Raw genomic sequence first — 14,847 nt, 5'->3', positions numbered from 1 at the left:
TGCCACGTATCAGCTCCTCGTTTTTTTAAATTTTTTAAATTTTTTTAAAATTTTTAAAAAAATTTTAAATTTTTTATTTTAATTTTTTTTTAAATATTTATACCACATGTCACGTTTGTAGTGTGCCATGTGTCAATCTAATATGGCACACTACAAATGTGACACATGGAATAAATATTTTTTTTAAGAAAATTTTAAAAAAAATTTAAAAATTAAAAAAATCAATAAAACAAGGAACTGACATGTGATACCTACTTAACGGTGTTAGTTCTATACTAACGAAAATGACCTAATTGTTACTGATTTACAAAAATATGGACCTAATTTGGACTAATAAAAATATGAGGATCAAATTGAGATTTTGATATAAAAACAAGGACTAACGGAATATTTTAACCTTTATTTTATTATTCATGTTTATTTTGTTGAGAAGTGTTCCAAAAATTAGGTTTTAAATCATTTAATATTTTTAATTTGCTTTTTAGTTATATTTGTTTTGTTTTTTCAATGTTTATTTCGTTTACAAGTGTTTTAAAAGTTAAGTTTTTCGTCTTTTATTTTTTTATTTATATTTATTTTGTTGTCAAATGTTATTTTATTTTTTTATCCATTTTTTAATTATATATTTTCATAATTTCTAAGTATTTGATTGTTTAAAAAAATATATCTTACTTATTTTTATTATTATACATGAAAAGAATACGTTAGGAAATTTATTTTATTATCTATGTTTATTTTGTTGATATATGCTCCAAAAGTTAATTTTTAAGTCATTTTGACATTTTAAATTTGTTTTTCAGTTATATTTATTTTTGTTTTATTTGTAACATCCCAATTTCAACAGCTTAAAACTAATAAAAATAGGAAGTTTCATCATAGTTCCAAAACAGATAATCCAGTGTACCCAATATATTAATACAGTCTTACAAAAGGTATGACTATAAAAATATATCAATTATACACTTAAACTAAACTAATAAACTCTGTACTACTGACCACTGCTAAAGCTCCCACTGGAAACCTCCTCTTCAACACTAACACGATGGCTCTTCATCCTCCAGAAGTGCCTTTGACACTGCAACCACATCTGCTCCCACCGAATAGGTGATCATCGCAAAAGGAAACATACAACACAAGACAGGAACACAAAAAGCAAGGGTAAGCTAATCTGATTAAGGAATCATGCAGTTCAATTATAAACAGAAACCACGCAATCTTTCTCATTATCACCAGAATCATATAGACCACCACAACACATTTACATGACTCTAGACTCAATATCCGGATTATGTAAGCGACATCGGATCTCTTGGTGGCTTGCACCTGCGATGGTTCCCAAACTCTGCAGAGTTTGGACACAAGGGGTTATCACCCAACCACTCCCAGGGTAAGTCCCATCACCTCTATGGTGGATCGGGTCCATAGACCAGGACCTCCTGCTACTCCCCCCGACGTAATCCATCATACTCTACATGAGTCTTAATGGTTACTAGGAGCGTCAGGATACCAACCAAAACTGAGTCCTTATGTCCTTACATACACTAAAACATTCCTCTTAGAATTTTCCTTGAAATCCTAGTTCAACCACTTCTTCTCATATTCCAACTTCATGCAGTTTCACCGCACATATTACCAGTCATAACAATTCATGCATATCATAACTAAGTTCATATTTTAACATTCAAACATAGCTTCATCCATTAGAAACAAAGAAATGACACTCAACTGCAGGGTTTCTCGCCCAAGCTAGAAGGTCTCGCCTAGGCAAAAAGGCTCTCTCGCTTAGGCGAGTCATTCTCGCCTGAGCGAGGCTCAAAACAGAGAACAACCCAAACTCTGGGCGAATTCTCGCTCAGGCTAAGTTGTCTCGCTGAGACGAGAATGACTCTCGCTCAAGCGAGACTGGCTCGCCTAGGCGAGATCTCGCGCAGAAACAGGGGATGAGTTTCTGGTGTTTTCGCTCAGGCGAGAGCTGCTCGCTTAGGCGAAAATACCAGATTCCCAATCTTTTCTCACATGCAACAGTAAAGAAATCTAGCACAATCTTAGCATACACTCAATTACACAATTCAAGCACTCATACAATAATCAATCATGCAATTCAAAGTCATTAGAATGATTTCTAGATGAAATTCAAGTAAAATAGTTAGCTTCCCTTACCTGTTATCCTGTTTAGACAACTTTATAAACGTCAACGCCTTAAAAACGTCAATACCTCTAACTCCACAGGATGCTCTATCTACACATAGAAACATCACAAGAACGATCAGGACATACCGTTATGATCACTGATCAGCAGAGACTCATACTAATGATTAAAACGTCGCATGCAAGTGGAAGAGGGCCTACATGCAACAGAAAACAGAAAAAGACTAAAATAAAGAGCGAAAACTCAACTTACGCGAACGGAGAAATTGATCGGTCCAATTTGAAGAGCTCGCCGAGAGGATCAATCCTACGGTCTCGGTTCTTCAATCAGACGACAGAGAGACAGAACCTCTAGAGAGAAGTTAGAGAACTCTAGAAAAGTGGTTTCTAGAGAGATGGTGTGTTTTAAAATAATGAAACTCGTTTATAACAATTCTATTTATACTAAAATCTTTTAATATTAAAATAATCGAGTCTCACTATTTTTAAACCACTATCACTTTTAAAACGCCATTTTCTAGGGCCTTACATTCTCCCCAACAAGAAAAATTTTCGTCCCCGAAAATTCACTCGTCATATAGAAAGAAAACCATGCTCTCCTCATGTTCTCTACAACAACCACCTAGACATGACTAACTTAACGATTGCAACAGCTAAACTAACTGAAAACTCTGCCTCTGTGCTAAGTGATATATGTTTAACAATATAGATTGGATTAGTCATTACTTTCAAAGTAACTTTCCACCTTCCACCTTAAAACTTGAATGATCATTGACACCTAACCAACCCACTTATGTCTGATATGCTGACCCACCTTCCATATGTTCTCCACTACTTCTAGTAGGTGTTTACCAAAATGTAAAGATTTGCAACCGATCTCAACCTAGAACGCGATTGTTATCACTTCTCATTATCTAGTTTCTTCCTTGAGGTACCACTCATCTGATTTGGTCACACACAACTTCATAACATTCTTGACCACCCTATCCACCACCATCCTCATGACATCATGTTTCTCATACTGACTTTGACCAGGGCAGCAAAGTCCATAATAATGCTATCCCACTTCCAGAGTAGACCCTTCACTTGTGGCAACAACGACCCCAAATTCTGACACTTTCTCAGCATTTTATTAAACCCTTTAATCTTCAACCATCTCTCCACCAATTCTTACTTTTCATTGTCGAACCAACCACTGCAATTCTCTTTCCGCTTAAAACATATACTAGCACTTTTCCACTTCTACGGTGATAGCACAACTCAAAACCATAACTTGATTTTGCTCTCTCGTTTCCTATCCATTTCCCTCTATGCAACTCCATACTTCTAGCTGTTGATGATCACTAAACATCTTTAACAAATCTTCATAACACTGACACATCTGTTGTTTTAGAGAACTCACTACCACATCAACCACCAGGTTAAGAGTAAGATACCCCCTCTTTTTCTGTTTTCCCACTATTGATAAGTACATCCCACCATTATTCTGTTGCGTCACTCTGATCAACAACCATTTTCACATATGATGTGTTTAACCACAATAAACTGCAAAAGAATAATCAATCATTAAAGCGCCGATCATGTTTTTCTTCAACGTCTTGACGACTCTCTTCACACTTGAGAAACTTGTCACGAAACCTTGATAATAATTTGCTTGTAAAACCTTACTTAAAGTCACTCTATGAACTTCCTTTCCCTTAAGACATTTTCCACTCATCTTAACCACTTACAGGCGTAGATCTTAACATATAATTACTTCTCTTTCCAAACTTTGTTAGACTAGATTACTAACGATGATACACTGCGATTAAACCATTGCTTTTTTAAGGACTCCTCCACTTGTTGTCTTGACTCCACACTTTTAGCAAAACCATCCAATGTAAAACTATTGATACTGGTTACGTTTCATATATCAATGCCATAATGAATCCCACCGTTTGTCGGTGATTGTTCTAACATCTGCTTCATAACATAACTAAAACTGCTTCACCACTAAGATCCCTTGCATATGTTTTTCGCGGCCTTTACTAGATAAACACTCATACCGATAACACTCTGTCTTCACTTTTCAACTTGTTCCATACATTGATGCACAACCATTTACTCACCTTCTTGAAACAAGGAACATTACTTCCTATGATACCACATTCCACCAGAATGAGCTTGGAAAACAACCAAGTCACCCTTGAGATTTGTGCTCTCAAACCTTGTAAAGGAAACAATTTAAGTTAACTTTGAATTTGAATCATTTGATCACCTCGAAACATACCACACGTCCAAGAAACATTTACTTGTTCGCCATAGAAGAAAAACTACTAGCTCAAACTCCAACTCTTCCTTGCAGTTAACCATGACTCATTTATCATATTGACGACACCAAGGTTTTATGATCACGAACGAAAGCAAAACTCATATCCCAAACACCACCTTCTGAATTTGATAATTTGCATTAACAACTCCAACACCAACTACCGTAGACACCATTTTAACTACTTAAGATTTTTCTTCTCTTTTCATTATTTACGGTACTCTGCCTTCTCTAGCTTTTATTGTTCCCACAAGATCAAACTTAACGGTTCACTTCTTCTCCCCACACTTGGATTTCTCTACCTCATCCCCAAAGTCAATGCTTATGCTCATGAATTATTTTTCCTTGAAACATCCCGCTGTCTACTGAAAAGATCCAAGCATCTCCTTCTGATTGAACCTAATATGAAACCTTTATGCCACTTCATTCTCATCCACATATTATTTCTCTTTCTACTTAGGAAACATCATCTTACCTAATTGATCCTCAAACTCTGATATGTCTTAACCTCCCACTAGGGATTTGTCGTCTTTTTACACTTCACGATCTTTATCTTTATTAGCTTGCTCGATGCCAAACAATCTCATTATTTTCTGTAACCTAGGATCTACCAACTGTTTCTCTTCCACCAATCCAATAAAGCACTAGATATGGTCTTACGACTATATCTAATGACACTTCTCCTAACATTGCATGTATCTAGATAACTCTGAACCTCAGAATTGCCATGATGTAGAACCAAGTTAATTTTTCCCAAACATTGTTGCGCTAGCATACACTGATATCTTCAATATTTCTAACCTTTGAACTCAACTCCTTTTGGAAAACTTGTGAAATTTGATCTCGTGAGCCTGCCCTTGAAGCTTCCTTAGTCTAAACATTGACGCTAAATTTTAACCTCTTTATCCAGTCTACTAACCCAAAGCTTAACTTTCCTCGCTCATCGATCTACTTCATACAACAAACCTATATCCTTGAGACAAAAAGTTATCTCAAAAGCTATATCCAACCCTCACAAAGGTAAGCAGGTCAAGTTGACGTTGAATCTACATTCCTCTATCACTATAAACACTAAACGCAAACCACAGAGGTGCAACAAAACAAACATAGACACAGAAAGCAAAACTCTAACATCTATTGATAGCCAAAACTTTTCTCTATCTCTCTTATTTTCTCAAACCAGTAAAATTAAGAAAGGAAAATAATCTTTGATCTAGTCATGAGTGTGCACCCTCATTACTTTATCAAGACGTTTTCTGTTCTTAATACTTTCGGTTTCAAAGACGAACTCTACTAAACTCGAACTCCAACACAAAAAAAGACATGACAAACTCACAACTCTCAGGTCATCCTAAGGACGAACTGCTCTGATACCATAAATGTAACATCCCAATTTCAACAGCTTAAAACTAATAAAAATAGGAAGTTTCATCATAGTTCCAAAACAGATAATCCAGTGTACCCAATATATTAATACAGTCTTACAAAAGGTATTGACTATAAAAATATATCACTTATACACTTAAACTAAACTAATAAACTCTGTACTACTGGCCACTGCTAAAGCTCCTATTGGAAACCTCCTCTTCAACACTAACACGATGGCTCTTCATCCTCCAGAAGTGTCTTTGACACTGCAACCACATCTGCTCCCACCGAATAGGTGATCATCGCAAAAGGAAACATACAACACAAGACAGGAACACAAAAAGCAAGGGTAAGCTAATCTGATTAAGGAATCATGCAGTTCAATTATAAACAGAAACCACGCAATCTTTCTCATTATCACCAGAATCATATAGACCACCACAACACATTTACATGACTCTAGACTCAATATCCGGATTATGTAAGCGACATCGGATCTCTTGGTGGCTTGCACCTGCAATGGTTCCCAAACTCTGCAGAGTTTGGACACAAGGGGTTATCACCCAACCACTCCCAGGGTAAGTCCCATCACCTCTATGGTGGATCGGGTCCATAGACCAGGACCTCCTGCTATTCCCCCCGACGTAATCCATCATACTCTACATGAGTCTTAATGGTTACTAGGAGCGTCAGGATACCAACCAAAACTGAGTCCTTATGTCCTTACATACACTAAAACATTTCTCTTAGAATTTCCCTTGAAATCCTAGTTCAACCACTTCTTCTCATATTCCAACTTCATGCAATTTCACCGCACATATTACCAGTCATAACAATTCATGCATATCATAACTAAGTTCATATTTTAACATTCAAACATAGCTTCATCCATTAGAAACAAAGAAATGACACTCAACTGCAGGGTTTCTCGCCCAAGCTAGAAGGTCTCGCCTAGGCAAAAAGGCTCTCTCGCTTAGGCGAGTCATTCTCGCCTGAGTGAGGCTCAAAACAGAGAACAACCCAAACTCTGGGCGAATTCTCGCTCAGGCTAAGTTGTCTCGCTGAGACGAGAATGACTCTCGCTCAAGCGAGACTGGCTCGCCTAGGCGAGATCTCGCGCAGAAACAGGGGATGAGTTTATGGTGTTTTCGCTCAGGCGAGAGCTGCTCGCTTAGGCGAAAATACCAGATTCCCAATCTTTTCTCACATGCAACAGTAAAGAAATCTAGCACAATCTTAGCATACACTCAATTACACAATTCAAGCACTCATACAATAATCAATCATGCAATTCAAAGTCATTAGAATGATTTCTAGATGAAATTCAAGTAAAATAGTTAGCTTCCCTTACCTGTTATCCTGTTTAGACAACTTTATAAACATCAACGCCTTAAAAACGTCAACACCTCTAACTCCACAGGATGCTCTATCTACACATAGAAACATCATAAGAACGATCAGGACATACCGTTATGATCACTGATCAGCAGAGACTCATACTAATGATTAAAACGTCGCATGCAAGTGGAAGAGGGCCTACATGCAACAAAAAACAGAAAAAGACTAAAATAAAGAGCGAAAACTCAACTTACGCGAACGAAGAAACTGATCGGTCCAATTTGAAGAGCTCGCCGAGAGGATCAATCCTACGGTCTCGGTTCTTCAATCAGACGACCAGAGAGATAGAACCTCTAGAGAGAAGTTAGAGAACTCTAGAAAAGTGATTTCTAGAGAGATGGTGTGTTTTAAAATAATGAAACTCGTTTATAACAATTCTATTTATACTAAAATCTTTTAATATTAAAATAATCGAGTCTCACTATTTTTAAACCACTATCACTTTTAAAATGCCATTTTCTAGGGCCTTACATTATTCATGTTTATTTTATTGACAAGGTTTCAAAAGTTATTTTTTGAGTCACTTTTTTTATATATTTATTTTATTTCTACGTGTAATTTATTATTACATTCGATTTTAATTTTATCTTTTCATAATTTCTAATTAGTTGGTTAAAAAAATTTAATTAGAAAATGTATATTTTACTTAATTCTATTATAATATATGAAAAGAAGATGTTAATAAATTCATTTTATCACTCATAATATCTATTTTGTTGACAAGTGACTCAAAAGTTGATTTTTAAATTATTGAAGTAGTTGCACCATGGAAGTGCTCAAATATATGCATGATATTTCATGAAATAATAACGTATTTTCAAGATTAAACTTGCAAATAAAATTGAAGGTAAACATACCATGGGCAAACTCATAATTATGAGTTGAAGTCTCTGCCTCCATGCCTTCCATCCACCAAGAAACCTATCAGGTTTGGAACTTTTACAGAACTATAACAACATTTAGTTTAATAAAAAATTTAAAATTAAATCAATTTAAGCCAGAAAGATTAATCTCATGGCCAAAGATACATAAATCTTTTAGACTAAAGATTCGAAAGCAAGAAAAAAAAAATGCATAAGATTAAGTAACTCTTATTCCTTACATAAAAATACAAGAAATGTCTGAATTAGTCTAAAAGATATAAAAATAACAATTATATAAGTAGCTATTAGTTAAAGTTGCAATTAAATTCACCTAATGAAAAGTAAATTCTTTAGACTTTGCTACTTAAATATAAATAAGACACGTCAAAATATCATTATAATTATAAAGAAGAGGCTGTTCTTATAAAGAATTCACATAAAAGAAAACTATGAATAAACATTGAGAATTACTATAAAATTTATTATTATTATTCTTTACAATATATAACTTAGTTTAACCTCGTGAGAATAAGTCAAATCATTTGAACTTTTTATTTATTTTTTCTTTTGCCATATGTGAGGAAAACTTACTTTGCAGCACGAGCAGTAGCATGTTCAATTGTTGTATGACGATTCAAGAATAAACAATGTCAAATTAGTTTCAAATTTGTTCTATAGAGTTAATGGAACTCGTCTAGGTACAGTTTAAGGTCAATGAGACAATGGGGGAAGAGATAGTTGAATCAATAAGTCATTAAAAAAATTAACTCTACCTAATAAGAATTCAAGATTGAAGTTTATAAACCACAAATTGACAAATATAACTGACAATGTTTTCAACATTTGATAGCTAACAACATTAATGTTTTCAACATGATGCTTTGATTCTTATTTTTTTTTTGTTTAAGGAGAGACTCTTCATAAGATTTGTAAGAGAAATGTTTGCTATAGTTATGGACCTGCCATAATCCATATGCTAGGACGGCACAACACAAGAAACAAAGTATATATTTGACATAACGAATTATCCACATAGTTTCTGAAATCAGTCATACAAATGAATGAATAATGTATGTTGTAATTAATTATTTTTTACTTGCAGAATTCACAGTTTATGGAGTCTTCCAAACCCATAATCCTGAAGAATAAATGAAACTCAATGGATAAACTAAACCTCAATAGTTTTCTGGTTGATGGCAAGATATCTCCATCTCTCTTTCTCCACAAAGTCAGCATCTAGGAATTTAGAAACAAAAGCCCAAAGCTTATACACATCTTCAAAATTAGCAATGAAGCCAAGTGCAGCAGTAACCACACTGATTCCAACCCTATCTTTCTTCTTCTTGTTGGTTGTTGTTGTTGTTGTTGTCACCACTTTGGTTTGTAGGACTTTTCCCTTCTCTTCTGCATACTTATCTGCAAACCAAATATGATGCAGGAATGCATAACTGATAGAGATGTTGCTTCTATCAGCCAGTTTCTGGACAAGCACAGGCTCAACCCTTTCACCTTTCCAATCAAATATATTGAATGCCAAAGCTGGCCCTCTGTCAAATTTCACCTTTGGACCATAAATCTTCACCAAAGGAACCCCTTGTGTATTAGGATGCTTAAGCTTCAACATAGAGTTCACTAGCCAGTTGATAAGGTACCTTGACCTGTTAGTGATGAGAATCAATCCCAAAGAATCAACTTGGTCTAAGCACCCACATTGGATGCCACTTTCTTGGACATTGCTTTTCTCAAGGGTCTGAACTGGCTCTTGCATCTCCTCAATCTCAGAACATTGAGGAGCTTTTAGATTTGTATCAGTTGGTTCTCCTTCTTCAACTACTTCAGATTGTTTACTTTGCATTGGACCAGAGAAAGATGACAAAGGAAATGGTTTTTTTTCTTCATGTGGGGATGTTGATGTTGTATTGTGTATAAGTTCTAAGTCAGTGACAGAAGAAGAATCTTGTACAAGGTTGACAATTCCTGCTGAAGGGGAAGATTCCAAGCTGGAAATGGCAGATTTCTTGATGAAAAGGCATCCAAAACCAGAAGGGTTTGCCCCAAAGACCTTATAGAAAGAGCAAATAAGAAAATCTGGTTGAAAGAGAGAGAGGCCAAAGCAATCCATGTCTTTTGGCCCCAATGCACATGCATCAACCAGCACATGCCATCCATTCTCCTGTGCTATGCTCATCCACAGATAAGGGTATCTTGCTCCTGTAACTCTTGAACCAAGTGGGAAAACAAAAAGGCCTTTTCTTTTCTTCTTCTTTCTCCTACTCTCAATCATCTTCCTCAACTTTTTTGACTGGATCCTCAGCCTAGGCCATGAGAACTCTGCTGACATGGCCCTTGCACCTCTCTTCTCTGAGGAACTAACCATTGCTTCCGCAGCCTCGCTCTCATAGTCATAAACTGTCAAAAGCCTCCTACTAGTTTGGAATTGGTATGAATCTGCCACAAGTTTGAAAGCTGAGGTTCTGTTTGCTGTGAAAACCATAAAGTAGTCATTTTCTGATATGTTAAGGAAACTCATGATTCTCTTTCTCATTGCACCCTCAAATTCTGAGTCTTGTCCCCCATGAAGCAGCAAAGTCTTCAAGCTACCAGTTTTGGAGTGTATGCTAAAGAAAGGAATGTCTGAGTAATTGGGTTGAAATTGGGGTGTTTGAGGAACTGAAGATGAGGGTAATTGGTGTTGAAGCTGAGAGTAACAGAAAAGGCCAATGCCAATGTAATCAAGGCAAGTTTGGTTGGAGAGTGAGAGCTGGAAATAGTCCTTGGCTCTGACATAGTCAACTTGTTCAGTATCAGAATACTGAGGGAAGACTTTGGTGAACTCATTGAATGATTCATGAAGTGATGGAAGAGACTCATGGTTGGTGAATTGAGTGTTTGGGAATATAGATGATGTTGTTGTGACTGCAAAACTGTGGCGCCACTCTGCAGAACTGTTCCTGAGTTTCGGTGGTGTTGTGTTGTGTGATGAAATTGTAGAGTTGAAAAACGGTGTTGTGCAGCTGCAACAACATTGAGGGCACTTTTGTGAGACCTCATTAAGGGTCTGCATTTTCTTTTTGTTTATGCACTCTGAGACACGTTTGGTATATATATATGTATCAGTTTGACATTTTTAACAGCTATTGCCTATTGGATTTGTTGATGCTTTGTGCCATTCGGCATAGGAGAAGAGCACACAAAGATAACAACGGAATCTCTATTCTTTTTTGTTTATAATATTTTTGGCTTGGATTTAGCTGGCTGATACGGCAATGTATGAATGAATGTATGATGAAAGTTGAAACTATCGAAAGGGTGATATGTAATGTAATTCAATTTGGACTTGGTCTTGCATAGTTTGCTTGCTTTGTTAATTCAATCAATCTGAAAACCCTTTGATTTGGTCTATTGATGGTAATGTGCATATGATTTTGAAAATTTCCTTTCAAGAAGTACTTAAAAAATTTATATGTTTCTTGTTGCACGTAATTGAAGTGTTTGTTGAGTTGTACTTTGGTGGATTGTACCTTTCCCTTCCAATACCAATTGTTTTTGTTCTTTGGGTTAGTCTCATTTGTCCATTTGTGTTATTAAACTATTGCAAGTGATGACCCTTAACTGTTTAAAATCATGCATTTGACATAGGCAAAGATGAGAGAAGATATTTGTTTTTTTCCAAAGAAAGGTATTTAAGATGATGGTCATACGTAACATGTATAATTATATAATGGTATAACAAATTAAATATGTTTTTTTTCCTTCATTAAGTGAAAATTAGAATTAATCTTTTTTTTTTAATTTTGATCTTATATAGTTTCTCAACTTTAGAAATGTATAAATTTAGTCTTTTAAATTTAATTTTGTTAACTTTATCTGATATTTCATATGTATTTCATGATAATTTTTGAGTTTTTTTATACCGTTTGACACATTTTTGTATTTTCGCTTCGATGTTAACTTTAAGAAATATTTGAAACATCAACTAAATTTAACAAAATTTGTTTAAAAAGACTAAATTCACACAATTTTAAAAATGATGGACTAAATTGGTCTAAAGTTTCAAAGAGTCATTAATTTTAATTTTCACTTAGAACTAAGGAACCAAAAATATAATTAATCCTTATATAATCTGATAACGATCAAAGATTTTATATTAATTAAAAATAAGACAAATTTATATTATGAATAAATCAACGTAGAATTTGACTTATAAATTAGTTTTGTATGGTTGAATTATATTTAAAATTTACTTTTTATAATTTAAAATAAGTCGAGTTTTTGAGAGAGTAATATTAGAAATGACATCATGATTCGGTCATCAAAAGACATAAAATTAACTAAGATAGTAACCAGAAAAAAAAAAAAAATCATACATAGTTTTTGGTTTTCTGATAAGAAGTAATGGGTGAGAGATTATTGGTGGTGTTGAAGAATGAGATTTGATCAGGGTTTGTTTGTTAGTGTTGTGTGGAGGGGAAGCAAAAAGTGGTCTTTATTTAATTTGCCATTATGTAAGGACGAGAGGTTCAATTTCAGAGAAAGAGAAGTGAGATATTGTCCTATTAAATAAAGTACTCTTTATTTTATTTCTTTCTGTGAAGTTCAACATTATTTTGTTTCCTGATTTTTTTTTTTCATTTTTGTTGTTAGCTCTTAAACAATTTTTATTTATGTTTTTATCCTGTTGTTTTTATTTGTTAACGATTTCAGTCTTGGAATTCCAATAGGTCACTGTATCAAGAAGTTTCAAAAAATAATCATATGTATTTTTTTTTTATAAATTACAATTTTTATTCATCACTTATTCATGATTATATTGGACCACTGGAAAAGAGATTTAAACCATACCTTTCAAAAACAAAAATGTAAACATTCCATTGGACTTTTTGTTGATGGAACAAATCATGACACTGTTAACATTCTTATTATACATCAGTTTTAAAATTATTTTGAAAAATATCAGACCAAAAACATTAAACAATTTGTTTTAGGAATTTAAAATTTATTAAACCTATAGATATATTTTATATATGAATTGTTTGTTTATAGGAACCAAATAGAACTATAATAAAAAAATTATAATTTTTTTTTTCATATAGTTAAGAATTTTCATAATTTTTCCATAAAGTTTTGATCTTTAATATTAAGTGATATTTTCAACACTAAGGGTTGAATTATTATTAATTTGTCTGGATAAAACTTGCGTTATTGAATGATTAAGGTATGGTATGGTGTAGCATGATTAGACAGGGAGAGATAAAGGACTCATTAGTACAATTATATAGTAAGGCATATTCATGGAGAAGAAGTGAAGACAAGAGGATAAATTTAAATGTTCTTGTATAAAGTGTGTGCAATTATTGGAAAAGAAAAAAAAATGTTGCATGCTATACAACAAATAATTATTGGATGTGGGGACAAACCAAAATATTGTATTGATTTATGCAACTTAAAAGTATTATATTTATAATTAGTTAATTTTAAAATTTTGGACCAATTTAGTTTTTCGTCTTTTGAAATAGGCTTAAACATCTTTTTGGTACTCATTTTCGTAGTGTTTATTGTGAATGGTCCTCATTTTGACAGAATGTTTAAAATGGTCATCATTTTGACCGAATGTTTAAAATGGTCATCATTTCCGCAATTCGTGTTTTATTTGGTCTTTTTCTGTAATGCCGTTTAATTCATTAAAGAAGCATTGTGAATTAAACGACATTACAGAAAAAGACCAAATAAAACACGAATTACGAACATGAGGATCATTTTAAACATTCTATCAAAATGAGGACCATCCGCAACAAACACTACGAAAATGATGACCAAAAAGGTATTTAAGCTTTCAAAATACGTAAATTTAGTCATTTTAATCAAATTTTATTAAGTTTATTTAACATTAATAGTATTTGACCTAACATTAAAATAAAATGTATCAATCAGAATAAACAACTCATATACAATCTTGAAATGCGAACGAAACATCAAATAAATCTAACAAAATTTTATCAAAATGATTAAATATCCGTAATTCAAAAGATAAAGGACTTAATTAATTTAAAATTTTAAAATTGACTAATTATAAAGTTAAGGAACAAAATACATTTAATCCTAAAAATAATGCTTGATTATTGAAATCATGTTTTTTTTTTTAACATTTCATTTTAATAAAATAATACGCTAAAACGAAGATTATAAATTCATAATATGTTCAGCGAAGAAAAAATGATATATTTTTTACTAAAACATACATACTAGATACTAAAAGAACAAAAGTTAAGAAAAAAAAAATCTTAATCGGGTTTCGAGAATTTTTCTTTTAAACGCATGAAGACTCTTCATGTGTATCATTCTGAGACTGATTTTTGTTGTGTGAATCTTTAATCCATGAAAAACTGTAAACACATAAAATCAATTTTTTCAGAAAGGAATATATTTTGAAACTGCTCATTTTTTTCTTTCTAAAAACAGGACCAACGCAGTTTCTCTTTATGTTACGAGGTCTCATATATACTTAAGTTCCAATATAAAAATATTATGGAAACATAAAACATATTACCTGTATGTATTTACTAAAGTTATATCATTCAAACTATTATTTTTCAAAATAAAACTTGTGTATTTCATTCTCTAAATGGGTTTTTTGGATGGTTTAACAAGAACTTACCACGTCAGTTGTCAAATCAACACCCAAATGTATGCCCACTTAAATTCAATAAATCACAATTATTTTGGGGTAAAAAAAAAAGCACTTACGCCGCTAAAATCTCTAAA

General features: G+C 33.4%; 1 protein-coding gene and 1 long non-coding RNA gene across 2 annotated transcripts; both read right to left on the bottom strand.

The window, feature by feature from the left end:
- Positions 1-883: 883 nt before the first annotated feature.
- Positions 884-2,473, bottom strand: LOC146887288 (uncharacterized). The gene is made up of 2 exons (XR_014994283.1): positions 2,161-2,473; positions 884-1,087 (listed from the first exon to the last, which is right to left on the bottom strand). It is a non-coding gene; the product is annotated as an uncharacterized LOC146887288 (long non-coding RNA).
- A 6,622-nt stretch (positions 2,474-9,095) lies between these two features.
- Positions 9,096-11,707, bottom strand: LOC114182452 (Pyridoxal phosphate (PLP)-dependent transferases superfamily protein). The gene has a single exon (XM_028069321.2). The coding sequence runs from the start codon at positions 11,147-11,149 to the stop codon at positions 9,254-9,256; it is 1,896 nt and encodes a 631-aa protein (XP_027925122.2). The 5' UTR covers positions 11,150-11,707; the 3' UTR covers positions 9,096-9,253.
- Between the last annotated feature and the right edge of the window lie 3,140 nt (positions 11,708-14,847).

The sequence above is a fragment of the Vigna unguiculata genome, chromosome 4 (genome assembly GCF_037176805.1).
Source record: "Vigna unguiculata cultivar grain cowpea cultivar isolate G323 ecotype 2 chromosome 4, ASM3717680v1, whole genome shotgun sequence".
In the NCBI taxonomy this organism is placed as follows: domain Eukaryota; kingdom Viridiplantae; phylum Streptophyta; class Magnoliopsida; order Fabales; family Fabaceae; genus Vigna; species Vigna unguiculata.
This window is presented reverse-complemented; position numbering and strand designations above follow the sequence as displayed.

What these genes read in the sequence shown, in the direction of transcription:
- LOC114182452 (XM_028069321.2), bottom strand. Translation starts at nt 11,149, where the DNA reads ATGCAGACCCTTAATGAGGTCTCACAAAAGTGCCCTCAATGTTGTTGC.